We start from the raw sequence: 14,708 nt of genomic DNA on the forward strand, positions 1-14,708 counted from the left end.
TCAGGTACTCTAGAGGGGGAAAAGCGTGGGCAGGGACCCTGTTAGACCATGAATTCTCAACCCCCCCTTGCAGGAGAGAGGGAAAGTATGTTCTCTGTAAAAAGAAAAGGAGTACTTGTGGCACCTTAGAGACTAACCAATTTATTTGAGCATGAGCTTTTGTGAGCTACAGCTCACTTCATCGGATGCATACCGTGGAAACTGCAGCAGACTTTATATACACACAGAGAATATGAAACAATACCTCCTCCCACCCCACTGTCCTGCTGGTAATAGCTTATCTAAAGTGATCATCAAGTTGGGCCATTTCCAGCACAAATCCAGGTTCTCTCACCCTCCACCCCCCCACACAAATTCACTCTCCTGCTGGTGATAGCCCATCCAAAGTGACAACTCTCTACACAATGTGCATGATAATCAAGTTGGGCCATTTCCTGCACAAATCCAGGTTCTCTCACCCCCTCACCCCCCTCCCAAAAACCACACACAAAGTTTTTGGGAGGGGGGTGAGGGGGTGAGAGAACCTGGATTTGTGCAGGAAATGGCCCAACTTGATTATCATGCACATTGTGTAGAGAGTTGTCACTTTGGATGGGCTATCACCAGCAGGAGAGTGAATTTGTGGGGGGGGGTGGAGGGTGAGAAAACCTGGATTTGTGCTGGAAATGGCCCAACTTGATGATCACTTTAGATAAGCTATTACCAGCAGGACAGTGGGGTGGGAAGAGGTATTGTTTCATATTCTCTGTGTGTATATAAAGTCTGCTGCAGTTTCCACGGTATGCATCCGATGAAGTGAGCTGTAGCTCACGAAAGCTCATGCTCAAATAAATTGGTTAGTCTCTAAGGTGCCACAAGTACTCCTTTTCTTTTTGCGAATACAGACTAACACGGCTGTTACTCTGAAACCTGTCATTATGTTCTCTGTGTAGATTTGTCCCTTTTTTAGTTGCTGTCTGACTTTTCACTTTGTATGTAAGTGTATGGGGAACCCTGCTTAACTAGCATCGACCAACATGGGTTCCTGGGAACTGTAACTATTTTGATGGAAAAGCAGAGGGTGGTATCCTACAGCAATACTCTTCAGTAAATCAAGAGAGCTGTCACTACATCTTGAACAACAATAATACAGCAGGGATCAAACTATTCCCCGCTTCCCTTTTCTCTAATTCATGGGACACAACTCAAACAGACGTATGGATTTTTTTCAAGTTGATGCTGAAGTTTCAAACTGGACAGTTCAACATATCAGTCAGGATGGAAAATTGGCAAAGGATTGATAGCATTACTGAAGCATACGCTGACATAGGTTTTAATTATTTTGTTTTCGAATGAAGTACTTTATACATACTTCAAGAAGTAGCAACTGTTAGTAAAATTATGTATATTTAACCTCTAATAATCAAGTCCAGAATCAACATGTATCATTGGTACATACATAAATTGCTTAGGGAGGTTGTGGAATCTCCATCATTGGAGACAAGTTAGACAAACACCTGTCAGGAATGGTCTAGATAATACTTAGTCCTGCCTTGAGTGCAGGGGACTGGACTAGATGACCTCTCAAGGTCCCTTCCAGTTCTATAATTCTATGATTCAAACCGTCAGCTGTCGTCACCTGCAGATTTTAGTATGAGCCAGTCAGCTACTGCAAAAAACCCTTGTTCTTTGTATTAAAAGAGAATAATGTTCATTTTCTCCCTACCTTTAATACATCTCCATAACATGTAAATCCATCTCCCATGTAACCGGGAGCGCAAGCACAGGACCTCTCCCCTCCTCCAAGAGGCTTGCACGCAGCCTGTGAGGACAAGAAAATGAAGGATTACGGTGTAATCAAACAGACAGGAACCCTGTGGCAAATGTGGGAACTGATCTCCAGTCTCCCAAATCCCAGGATAGGGCATTAACTACAATGCCATCCTTCCTCTCATGGTCCTGTATGCTGAAATAGTGTATTTTCACTGTACACCTAAGAACTATGCCCCCGCCCCAAACCTTCTAGCACAACCTCGTGAAACACGGGAGTGTGAACAAACAAGAAAAACGAATGGCCACAAAGCCTTGATGCTTCATCACAGGTAGATGTGATTATTGCACAACAAAGACAGACAGATTAGGCCAGATTATCAGTGGGTGTAAATCAACATAGCTCCATTGCAGTCGGTGGCACTACACCGAAATACATCCACTGAGGATCTGGCCCGACATTCTCTCCCATGAAGGATTTTGGAGAATTCTCCAGCTACTCACCAAATCATGGCAGCCACCGTTGTCCAGCTTGCAAGGATTAATGGGGTCGCAGTTATAGCCATCACCAGCATAGCCCCTCTTGCACATACACTTGCTCTGAAAGTAGAAGAGAGAGGGAGGATCTTCACTACGGACCTATCAGAGTGTCCCAACTGCACAACTAATGCCGTCCCTCTTTCAATGAGTCTGGGTCAAGGTCTACTTTTAAGTTAATTTTTAAAATGATTTTCTTCTCAGGGTTGTTAACAGTCCCTGGAAAGTCTGAAATGGAAATATTTCTTTACCAGGCTGTTTCCCTCTGTTACGGAGCACACACTGGTTTGTTATGGTAGGGTTGCTCATGAATATAAAGCACTCCGGCATGCACTAGTTTGTTATTGTAGGGTCTCTCAGTGTGACACACTGTACCGCAAAGTATCACAGCGTAACCCCCATATTCATCATTGGTATGGTGGTGGCATTTCATACAAAGCATGCCTTGCTGAAATTCACTGTTCTGTCAAAATGTGTATATCATCATTGTACACAAAGTTGAGATTTTGCTCAACTTGTTGCTCAACAACTTGAGACGGTTGTTATTGAAATATGCTGCGAGTTTGGGAGACGCCCACTGCTAGGTCTCAAGTGACAACAAAGGTGGTGACCCACACCCAAACGTACGTTAAGTGACCATTACGAGCCATTGACCAGCAGGGGAATTGCAAACAAGACACAGTTGTGCAAGCACCACACAATGAGGATTGCTCAACTCTATGACTCAGTTACACAAACACCACACAATGGGGATTGCTCAACTCTTGACTCAGCAAGGCCCACCAGGACATGTCTGGACCATAATTGAGAGTAGAAAATAAGGGACAGTGGCATCACTAGACCATCTCTCTCCTACCCGACCTACACTGAAGACAACAACACTACTGGGAAGACAGACTTTGAACTGAGGAGACTGGTCCCAGACTGACAAGGAAATTCAGCCTGTGTATTAGGAACTGTAACTTATCTGCAACATCCAGTGCTGTGAGAAAAGCTGTTTGATTCAACTCTTGCTTGGTCTGATAAAATTTAGAATTTAGACTGTGATTTTACTTTTATTTCTTAGGTAACCACCTTTGTTCTATGTGTCTACTACTTATAATCACTTAAAATCTATCTTTCTGTAGTTACTAAGCTTATTTTAACGTTTTAGTTTTACCAGTGAGTTTGTCTAAAGTGCTTGGGGAATCTGCTCAGAATACGAAGCCTGGTATGTGTCCCCCATCCTTTGACAAAATGGTGAACTGATTAATGACCTTGCATTGTTCAAGAGGAGGTCTACTCTTGAGCAGTGTAAAAGGCTGTATATTTCTGGGGTGCAAGGCTGGGGACTTGGGAGATTTTCTGGTGTTTCCTTGTGTATAGTTCATGCGTGGCTTAGAGCGCATTCATGCAATTTAGCTGGGTGTGTCTCTGTATGCTGGTGGCTGAGTGATCACAGCATCTGGAGGGGTTTGCTGTTTGTCACTAGAATAGCATCATTCCAGATTGGACCCCGAGGATCCTGTCAGATTCAGGAATGCTGATTTACTAACTCTTGTTTTAATTAAAAAGAAATTAAAAGACTACCATGGATTTTGCCAACAGATGAGAAAAAAATACAGGCCAAAATAAGGGCCTTCCTACTTTGAAGATGGTTAGAGAGACAGAAAATTGCCCAAATGGATGGCTACTTTAACTGCTGTGGCTATTTGATGTATTTATTTTATATTTTAACACTCCTCAAACCTACCTCCACATATCAGTTGTTTGAAACCAGAACCTACAGGACACAGGAACCCAGAACTCCCTGTGGCAGGAAAGACTAACAGCCCATGAAGCTGTGCTTCTGGCAGTGGCCTACACCTGATGCTTCAGGAGAAGGAGCTACCCCCATAATGCCCTTGACTAGTTGTGCAATGCTGTGTATGGGGAAAGATTGCTAGAGAGGTGTCTGTGGGGAGCGCTTTAAATAAAAAAAAAAGTTATTAAACTAAGTCCTTGCTATTCAAAGAATTCTTAGGTTTTTATTGGTTACTAGTATTTCATTGAAACTTACTATATAAGGACTAAATTTTGCTGATTTAATGGAAGCCAATTTCTTTCAGAAACACCAGTCGAGTAGGCCTTGCTGCTGACGTTCCTGGAGCAACAAAAATTGCTGCTCCTAGAATTTCAGACGGCTACAGTGTTGTGTACATAGCAAGTGTCCATAAATCTCAGCGATGGACCAGTTAATGCTGAATATACCTGCCCAGGTCCAACAAAGCTGCAGTCTGCATTCATGTGGCAGCCCCCTCTGGTCTCCAGCACACAGTTATCTATAGCAACACAGGCTTTGCCGTCCCCAGTCCAGCCCTTGTTACACTGACACGTGGCAGTACCAGGGCCTGTACTGGTACATATGGCCTGTGGGGGAGGGGAGAAAAGCAAATTAAACTCAAATTAAAACAAATTAAAATAAAACCACTGAGGATGAGAAACCTTCCCAGGAAGTAATATAATTAACTGGCTAATGCACATGTTTAACAGTATCCCCCAATTGGGTAGAATCAGAATTGCTCAGCTGTGTGTCATAGGCCCTACACTGCTAACAGAAATTCACCGTGAGCTCAAGCAGTAGGAGACGGGTTCTGGAGGAGGATGAGAATTTTATCCCTGATGTTGCTGCGAAGCGCTGAGTAAACAGTCTGTGTGGTGCTCTTTCCCTGTCTAGTGGTGGCTGAGCACAGACAGAGGTTGAGGAGTCTGTTAAAGCCCTGGCTCAAGCAGTAGCAGTCACGTATTTAAGATTCAGAGGACCCAAGTTCAAACCCACTGCCAATGACCCAGCCACAGGGCAGCATTACACCTACTGCTGCAAAATCCCAGGAGGCTGCAGATGTGTAACAGCATCATCATAATATCCGGCTGTTATATAGCGCTATTCATCAGTAGATTACAAAAAATAATAATAAACAGTCCCTGTAATAGATGAATGGATCTTGGAATACCTCTCTCACCTGCTCTGGTACCACCCAGTTACCCATGGGAAATAGCAGCTGACTGGTTCCCAAAACAAGGCACAATAAACTTGGTTTCTAAAATAATACTGATTAAAAACCAACTGGAAGAGAGGCAGAAAGACTTGGTATAGTTTCGGAAAAAGCCTCTTAAACCGTTGCAATTCCTTCTGCACCTCTCCACTTCACCACCCTAACGTGTAACCATGGGCAAATCTCAGAAGTGTGGGTTTCTATCTAGATATTTAGATAGTCCCCATCACTGCAGTATCTGAACACCTTCGAATGAACAATTAAACAGATTCTTGCTCAAACCATCCAGATCTTTAGTTTTGCAAAATTGGGTTGTGAATCTTATGAGAACAGGTGCTCTTGTTAGATTTCATGCACTTCCCATTGGGCTGGCAATGATGCAGGAGGAACTCCCTCATGATATTATGGCATTTCCACTTCTGGCTTCTTTTAGATCTGTGGAATGCAGACTTTTCAACCTCTCCAAGAGGCTCAGATTCAGGGCGTGGGTGAAAATATCGGTCTGTTTTTACTGTCTCCATAACTAGGTCTTGCATAAAACCTGGGATGGATTCTCTGGGACCTGACTCTAATTGTTCCAAAGTCAGGGTGGGGAGAGAAAAATCCATGGATAAATCCTATAGATTTGTACTAACAGGGATGAAACCAAAAGGGTTCTATAGACAATTACTCTAAAATTACATCTGATTTCATAGAGAATGAGACCCTTTCTATCGGTGTTCTGAGCCATCCTATAGAATTCTATACCAGGGACATTATTCACTATTGAATTAAATAGGATTTTTCCATAAGGAAAAGGAAGATCTCACCAGGACATTCCAGCCTGACATAGGCAAAAGAGCTCATAGATAACAAATCAAAGACGAGAGGCAGCTGGCCTTCTTAAAGAGATCCATCCTTCATTTGCCCCACTCCCATCTGCTTCCCCTTTATATGATCCAGATGCATTCCCCACACTGAAGTTTAAAAAACATGATTGTGCTTTGCTCTACTGTAGCACTGTCCAGTCACAGCCATCAATGTGCTTTACAAACTTGAATTCATTATACCTCACATCACCACTGGGAGGTAAGTGGGGTTTAACCCTATATCACAGAAGGGGAAACTGAGGCATAAGCAGGTCCAATAATGTGTCCAAGGCCACACGAGTCAGTGGCAGATTTGGGAACAGATCTCCTGAATCCTGGAGCCCAGCTCTAGCCAGTAGCTAATGTTTTCCTCCGTGTTACCCACTCACATTTTCTGAACAGCCTCCTCGTTCCGGCTTCCTACACAGATCAATGGGCAGGCAGGAAAATCCATCCCCTTCATAGCCATCAGTACAGATGCACCTTAAAAACCAAGCACAAAGAGACATGAATTCCCAAGCACAGAAGAGCAGCGAGGCAGAGGGTGTCTGCTAGCACTGCCCCATTAAAATTCAGCAATGAGAGGATTGCACATCTTTAACACGGTGAGGACATTCTTTGATACTGTGATTTCCTGTGGCATAGACAACCACATACTCACCAATACACAGAGCTGGCTACATCCTATTTATATTACTGAAGCCCCACTGTGCAAGCTGCTGTACAAACATGCACAGCGACACAGCCCTTGCCCCAGTGTACCTCCCCCCCCCCCGCAATGTAAATAATAACCTTGCTGTGTTGTTGGAGCTGCAGACTGCGTTCTGGTGACAATACTGAGATGCAGTCGGGCCACAGTTCTGAGAACTTCTGTCACAGAATTCCCCGGTATAGCCATCCTTACATGAATGGGACTGGCACGTTCCCCTGCTGCCTGGCCTGTTATCACAAATTCCATGGATGCAACCGCAATCTGTCAAACGCACGGAGAAGAATCAGTTGCCTGGTGAGTTGGCAAACTCCTGCAGAGAGAGCACTTTTTAGATTTTCCAATTTCTCTTGCAATCTCTTCTCAAGCCAAATGACTGTCAGATTAGTTCTCAATTCTTAGAAGTCACCTGGGAGACATTTCTGCTTTTCCTGAAAATATGCCTAATGGAGCAGATCCTCAGCTGGCATAAGTCAATGCAGCTCCACTGTTTTCAATGCAGTCATGCTAATTTATACCAACCAAGGATCTGGCAAGATGTTATTATGAGTAAAGCTGGGGGGGGGGGGTGCCTTTACGCTAATGGAAATGGATGTTCAAAGCCATCTCATTCAAAACCATCAGGGTTAGACCCTATCTGGGGCTGGTAAGCAAGGATGATAGCATTTTATCTTCAGTCACTGGACTCCAGGCCCTCAGAGCACTTAGAGATGGGAAAGATGTATTGGGTCATTCCCTCCTGACAGAGATGGATCCAAACACTTTCAAACACTGCTGGGGGGGGGGGGGGTTTCCAAAATCTGGATCTGAATTTTTCAGTTGAGCCCAACTCCATCTGCCAGACATTGATCCGTGCTTTGCCTACTCCAGCATGAAATAACCCAAATGAAGGGCCTACCTTGTGAAACTAGTCCATAGAGCTCCCTCTTAGGAAAGGTTCCATGCCTACATTCCCACGCCCACTTTGCTCAGTTTACTGCCTGTTACCCATCAGGGTTGCTTTCTTGAGGAATTACAGACCTTCATCACAGTTCTCCCCATGCTTGTTTGGGTTTGAGCAGATGTGGCAGGCTATTCCTTTGAAACCCTCAAAGCAGAGACAGTTGCCATTCCCTTGAAGCCCATCACTACACTAGAAGGAAAGCAAAAAGAAAACTGAAGTGAGCAAGGTGGAGGGAAAATATGTGTGACAGAGACATTAATGTCTAAAGGGAAACCTCACAGGCTCCAGAAAAGCGTGGAGGATTGTGAACCATTTTAGGAGCAAGAAAAAACCACACAGGCTAACATGCTACTGGTGACCAGAAGCAAAGAAGCTGGATGTTAAAATGGTAGTTAAATTGAGACAGCAGCTGAAAGTTCAGATGTTTATTCAGACCTCTGGGGTCTGCAAAACTGGGCTGGAAATGTCATGTGAACACACACTCGTGATTTTTTGGAGCTTCTGCTTTTGGTCCCAGCTGCAGGCAGGAAGCACATGCAAAGTGGAAGAGAAAAACACACCAAACTTTTTCAAGTATCAGAAAAAATTCAGCTCAAGTTTTGGATGAAGTTTCAAGTGCTTTTACTTTATGTAAACCGGGTGACCTGTGTCCAGTGGGAATAAGATGAGTGTGTAGTGATGACGCGAATTATTTCCCGTACATTCAGAACAAAAACAAAAAAAGTTTCTTGTGGTAATCGAAAATCCTGCATAGCAGTCAGTTCCTACAGAGCTAGCGCCAAATGCCTTGTAATATTTTGTATTTGAGCCCCAGATAGAGTTACAGAGACAGAAAACACACTGACAAATACCATTTGGAATTGCAGCAGATGAGCACACATTGTTCTTCCCATGGCGTTTGGCGCTGAGGGTTATTTTGTTTAGAAGGATCAGCCCTGAACATATATTAATCCATAGCCTTGATCGAGTCTTCTTCCACAAGAGAGAAAAGTTAACCCTGCCTATCGTATGTCACACTGTGATATCTGTTATGAATACAGATTTACACTATTACTGTGAAAAAAGACACTCCATGAATGAAACATTATAGTGAGATTTGAAAGCACAACAGCCTGGAAATGTTAAGTTTAGTTCCAACAGCAGCCATAACTTGTCTTGCAAATACAACATGCAGTACTTCACTTCTGCACAGGGCATTGACAACTTGTATACAGTCATATATGCATGTAATGTGAGTAATATGGTAGGAGCGGTAGCTACTGGACACATTTTGCTCCGAGTTACATTGGTATAAATCCTAGAAGAGGCATTAATCTCAGTACCAGACATTGTGGTGTGCGTAGCTATGATTTTGTTTTCTAGCTCCAGGAGACAGAAAGAAATGCCTTGCTCCCCATCTGTAAGACTGTCTGTCTTTAATTTTCTCACAAGCCTGCTCCCTGGCTAGACAGGCACACCTCTCACATTTAAAGGTGTAGTATAGAGAAATCAATGGCTATGTACAGCACAGACACTGTCCTTACTTTCTCTAGACTGTAAACGATGCCTCTTGTCAGGAGAAAAAGAGGCAGAGAAAGAAAGAAGCAAAGACAAGATGTATCCACTCTAAGATGGAGAGCAAGAGTAACAGAATTGAGATTATGTCCTTCCCATCCTTTGTCTATACCCAAGCTTTGTGTGTTCTGTTTCTTTGGCCTTTGCAAAGTTGAGCACAAGACCCTGATAATTTCCATGTTTGGTGCAAAGAATGTGAATTCCTAGTAAACACTGCCAATTAGATGCACATGGCCGAACTCTCCAGCTTCCCACTAGGAGTTTGAAAAGGCTAGTATAATCCAGCCATGGGTCCAACATAGTGGGTTCTGGTGCACTTACATTCCCTCTGCCATAGCATGGATTGGAGAATCCACCAGGGCATGGAGTGCAGTCAGGACCAAAGAATCCTTTGCAGCACCCAGGTTTCTGAAAAAGACATAACATTGGTACACCGTGTGGAGAAGCTTAGTGTATTAAACACCATACAACACGTATTTGGTCTGAACTCAGATCTCTTTCTCTTGTTCCTCTCAGTGCTCAGACTACAAGTCTGCCGTTCTCCATTTGCAAGTGTTAAATTCAGTTCTTCCAGTGGCAGTGGATTAATCAAAAGGACTATTTGACCTGGATTCTGAACTATGCCTCCAATATCCCCCACACCTCAATCTTCCCCCCAGCAATACCCTCTTACCGCACCCAACCAGGGTTCTCCCCCCCCCCCCCCAGCAAAACCTACTTCCTTCCCCTCCTGCCCATGTGCTGGATTTTGGGGCCCTGTGTTTTTGACTGTTCTGAGCCATGGCTGCCCTTTGTCCATCCCTGCCAAAAGCTGCATCGTTTAGGAAGGCGAGTGCTCCTGCTGGGTCACTCCAGGGAGCTGATATGCTTTGCTAACAGAAGCACAACAAATAGAAGGCAAACATTTCACAAGACGCACACAGGTCAGTGTGTACTCTTGGCTCCCTGATGACTGATCACTTGCAAGCAGCTTGACATCTCTAGCCAGGACGAGGCTGTTTCCCAAAACACCTGATAGAGTTTCAGCAACAGGATACGATCACTCTGCAAGCTTAACGTGCACTCTCTAACTGCACTCTGTTTCCTTTGAGAGACGTGTGGGGCTCTGAGATAGAAGAGGAGCTGTCATAAACATCATGCTCTCTGTTACGATGTTTCCTTCACCTCAGCCTGTCACATTGAAGGTGGCTCGTGTAGATTTAGCCACGCAGCTTCCATCAGCACTTAACGGCGGAGTCATACAGATCAATCCTCAAGTGTTTTGCTGAATATTTACCCCTAGGAGGGAACTTCCCTAGTTAGTGCAGTCCATCCCCAGTCCAGTGGCAGGACACAGGATATAGACACTGAGTGGGAGGTGTGATTCTCAGCTCAAGGAGACATACTCGCACTAGATCTGATTGAGTTAGCATGCTAAAAATAGCATAGCCACAGCAGCGTGAGCAGTAGAAGCTAGCTGCCCTGAGTACGTATCTATGGCTTCATCTGGGTGTGCACTGGGGGCAGCTAGCCCTTCCCACTGCTTGTGCGGCTGCAGCTGTACACAATTTTTAGCATGTTAACTGGATCAGTGCTAGTGCGGTTGTGTCTCCTTGAGCTGGGAATCACACCCCTGGCATGAAGTATATCCACACCTTTAGGGTATGTCTATCCTGCAGGTGGGAGATGTGACAGAAGCAGGTTTAGACATATCTGAGCTAGCTTTGTCATGCACGAGCCAGCGACAAAAGCAGTGAAGCCACGGTAGCATGGGAAGTAGCCACCGACCTGAGTATGTACCCAGGGGCCTGGGTGAGTGGAGCTAGCTGTGCCACCACCTGTGCTTCACGGCTATTGTTACTCACGTTAGAGTAGCTCAAAGCTCGCGTGGGTACGTCTACACATGCTGCAATCACACCTCCCGACGGCAGGGTAAACATACCTTTAGTGTGGGAGCACTTCCCCGCCCCCCCGGCCACTTGTACCCCAGTTGGGAACCAACCGGTTCAAGGCAAAACACTCTCCTCTAGCTAAGCCAGGAGAAGCCAAGTTAAGCTCTCTTGAATTGAAATGTGCCCTTGCATACGATACGTCACACTTACCAGAATGGTTTGATTGCAGTACCTGGCACAGCCCTTTTTCAGGACGTTGAAGCCTAATGGATCATGGACATAGACACATTCACTTGGATAGTTCCCCTGAGCCTTCAGAAATGAAACAAGTCATCAGCACAACAGCTATGTTCATGCTTTTCCCCTCCCCCTTGCTGCAAAGGGTAACTGTATATCATTGAGCTGAGGAAGTTCATGAGAGTGTCAAGGTGAACTAGATATCATTATGGAGAGCCTATTGTACTGAAAGGCATACAACTGCTTCCTCTGCCTCACAAGAGTCCATAAATCAGACCCTAGTGATGGCCATCTGTTCTGATCAAACAGCTTGTGCTAGGGCAGAACACTGCAGGTACTTAAAAACTGGGTCACAAACAAGTCTCTCTATTGTTTGGTTAACAAGCCAACAATGCACATGATGGGAGCAAGTTAACTTGCTACCAGTCCCATAAAGAGAAAGAGTTGAGAGGTGGAAATAATTGCTGGGGTAACTCTAGTGACTTCAGAGGAGTTGTTCTGGGGATGAACTTGGCCCCACAATGCCTCTAACTTCACTAGTTACTGTTAGAGTGCAAACTCAGGGCCAAGATTTTCAGAAGTGACTAGTGAGTTTGTGGGGGCCCATTTTTAGATGTCCAAGTTGAGATACCTAAAAGGGGCTTTTCTGAAAATCAGACCCCTTTGAGGTCTCAGAATGTGGGCACCTAAATATGAAGCCACTGAAAATCACTCACTAGTTTTGAAAATCTTAGCCAGGCACTTTAAATCTTGGGAGCAAAACCTGCCCACAGCAGCATGACCGTTTCTGATGGTCTTTGTCCACAGCCGGGAAGCAGGGGATGCTGCTGTCTCACAGCAGGAGTAAGACGATAGCTGCTGGAGACTGTGGGTAACATTTTCTACAATTTTATTTTTTAAAAAGTTCTAACAGTTCAAAACCGAAACGGAAACGTTTTGTTTCAGGTTGAAAAAAATGTTTTGTTCGACTCAAAACAAATGTTTTTCAACTTTTCAGTATGGCTGGCGCCCTAAAAAATCAGGACAAGAGTTGTGCAAATAATTAAGTCCCCAAGTCATTTTTTAAAAGAAATAGGGTCTTTAGAATATCTCACCCTATATTTTTTTCTTGTTTTCTTGGCATGCCCAGTCTGAGATTGGTTTTACACCCTTAACTCATGCAAAATTAACTCTAGTGAGAGCTGGACTGAGTAAGGACTGCAGGATTTGTTTCTCTGCTAGGAGCAAAATAATTCACATAGCTGGGACTAGGTAGAAATCAGAATGAATTTGTGCCTCAGAACACTGGAATCAACAGCATATCTGATGGGACCGAACTCCACTTTGAACAACAAAAGAAGAGCTGACCTCACCTGGCAGGAACACCCATCAGCGGCACCCAATCAGCAACCACTTCCAACCTGCTTCAGACAACCTCTAGCCACTCTGCCTGTCAGAGCCATGTGCAGACTCACCTCAGCCTGGCAGACTCAACATGTACCAGTCAGGCTGCCTGAACCAAAAGTGAGCTATGTCGCACCCACCAAGAATCAGGCTAGACAAGTGACTAGACAAGGCACAACAGGTTTGCTGCATCTTTCCAATGACCAAGATACAACATGTGCATATTCCCACTAGAGCAGTGGTTTTCAAACTTTTTTTCTGGTGACCCAATTGAAGAAAATTGTTGATGCCCATGATCCAACGGAGCTGGGGATGAGGGGTTTGGGATGTGGGAGGAGGCTCAGGGCTGGGGCAGAGAGTTGGGGTGAAGAGGTGAGGGCTGCAGATTAGGGCCGGGAATGAGGGGTTCAGGGTGTGGGAGGGGGCTCTGGGCTAGGACAGGTGTTTGGGGTGTGGGAGGAGGTCAGGGCTCTGGGCTAGGACTGGGGATGAGGGGTTTGGGATGCAGGAGGGGGCTCAGGGCTGGGGCAGGAGATTGGGGCATGGGCTTACCTCCAGCGGCTCCTGGTCAGCAGCGCAGGCGCAGCCAGCAAGTCCGGCTCCTAGGTGGAGGCCCACAGTCATCGCCCGGCCAATGGGAGTGTATTGCCAGTGCTTGGGGCGGGGGCAGTGCGCAGAGCCCCGTGGCCCCCCTGCCTATGAGCTGAACCTGCTGCTGGCTGCTTCAGGGGTGCAGCGTGGTGTCAGAACAGGTTTTTACTAGTTTTTACTGGCCGGCTATCAGGGATCCTGGGTGCTGAGCAAGGCAACCAGTGCCTTGCATTCCGTGACCCAGTACTGGGTCGCAACCCAAACTTTGAAAACCACTACACTAGAGGAACAGCAACATGGTTTTGGTAGAATCAAGGTTGGTGATTCCTTTGAGTGGCAGTTGATTAGCACGTTGAAAAGGGCAGGAGGACAAAGGCTGGGCTTCAAGATCCGACTGGTAGGGAAAGGTGTTCTCTCTGGTGGAGTCAGGGTGTTGGAAGTCTAGTTTCACTTAACACACACAATGCTTCATGTCACTCCGGTGATCAGGTTCTGCACACTTCAGAACCAGAGGCAGCATAGACCAGTGGATTAAGCCCTGGACTAGGACCAAGAAGTCCTGGGTTACACTCCTGGCTTTGTCACTGACCTGCTGTGTGACATTGAGCAAGTCACTTCCCCTCACTGTGCCTCAGTTTCCACTCCCACCCGTTGTCTGTCTTGTCTATTTAGATTGTAAGCTCTTTGAGTTATCAGCACTCTTACTGTGTATCTGTACAGTGTCTAGCACAATGGGTGCTATTATAATACAAATAAACAACAAGGTATTTACCATTTCTATGCTGTGAGGAGGGCAAACGCTGGTGTTCAAGGCCCCACAATCAACACAAGAGCCCTGTTATAAAACCAAGAGAAGAAAAGTCCTTCCCATAAAAGTATTTACATTTATACACACTCAAACATAACCCCATTTTATGCTCATGCATGAAGAACAACGCAGAAATATTGCTTTTGACACCTTTTTTTTTTTTTGCCATAATAAGAAATATGACCAAAGAAGTTTTAAGAAGTAAAGATTCAGGAACAAGGTGAGTTTCTCATTTAAAGAAAAAAAGTTTCCCAGATAATTTCTGTGGGTATTGCTCACATCTCAAAGTGCTGGGAGTTACGCAGGTACATCTCTCTGAGATGAGGACAAACCACTCGGGCCTTTGGCTAATAGATATTGTTTGTAGCTGTGTTGGAAGCTGTGTTTTATAGTTAATGCTTTAGGTCTCACAACACCCAGAAGTACTGTGGACTCTTACATCACTTCTGGGCTATTACTGGGGC

General features: G+C 45.1%; 1 protein-coding gene across 4 annotated transcripts in view; it reads right to left on the reverse strand.

Annotated features, from left to right (window-relative positions):
• The window catches only part of STAB1 (stabilin 1), a 100,555-nt gene that overhangs the window by 51,746 nt on the left and 34,101 nt on the right, over positions 1 to 14,708 (reverse strand). For all 4 annotated transcript variants that reach the window (XM_073352441.1, XM_073352442.1, XM_073352440.1 and 1 more), the window contains 9 exons: positions 14,209 to 14,271; positions 11,436 to 11,537; positions 9,676 to 9,762; positions 7,878 to 7,989; positions 6,941 to 7,121; positions 6,538 to 6,631; positions 4,516 to 4,674; positions 2,254 to 2,349; positions 1,706 to 1,801 (listed from right to left, as the gene is read on the reverse strand). In XM_073352441.1, the coding sequence (XP_073208542.1) occupies positions 1,706 to 1,801; positions 2,254 to 2,349; positions 4,516 to 4,674; positions 6,538 to 6,631; positions 6,941 to 7,121; positions 7,878 to 7,989; positions 9,676 to 9,762; positions 11,436 to 11,537; positions 14,209 to 14,271 (990 nt within the window). The remainder of the gene's footprint in view (positions 1 to 1,705; positions 1,802 to 2,253; positions 2,350 to 4,515; positions 4,675 to 6,537; positions 6,632 to 6,940; positions 7,122 to 7,877; positions 7,990 to 9,675; positions 9,763 to 11,435; positions 11,538 to 14,208; positions 14,272 to 14,708) is intronic.

The sequence above is a fragment of the Lepidochelys kempii genome, chromosome 7 (assembly GCF_965140265.1).
Source record: "Lepidochelys kempii isolate rLepKem1 chromosome 7, rLepKem1.hap2, whole genome shotgun sequence".
Taxonomy (NCBI): domain Eukaryota; kingdom Metazoa; phylum Chordata; order Testudines; family Cheloniidae; genus Lepidochelys; species Lepidochelys kempii.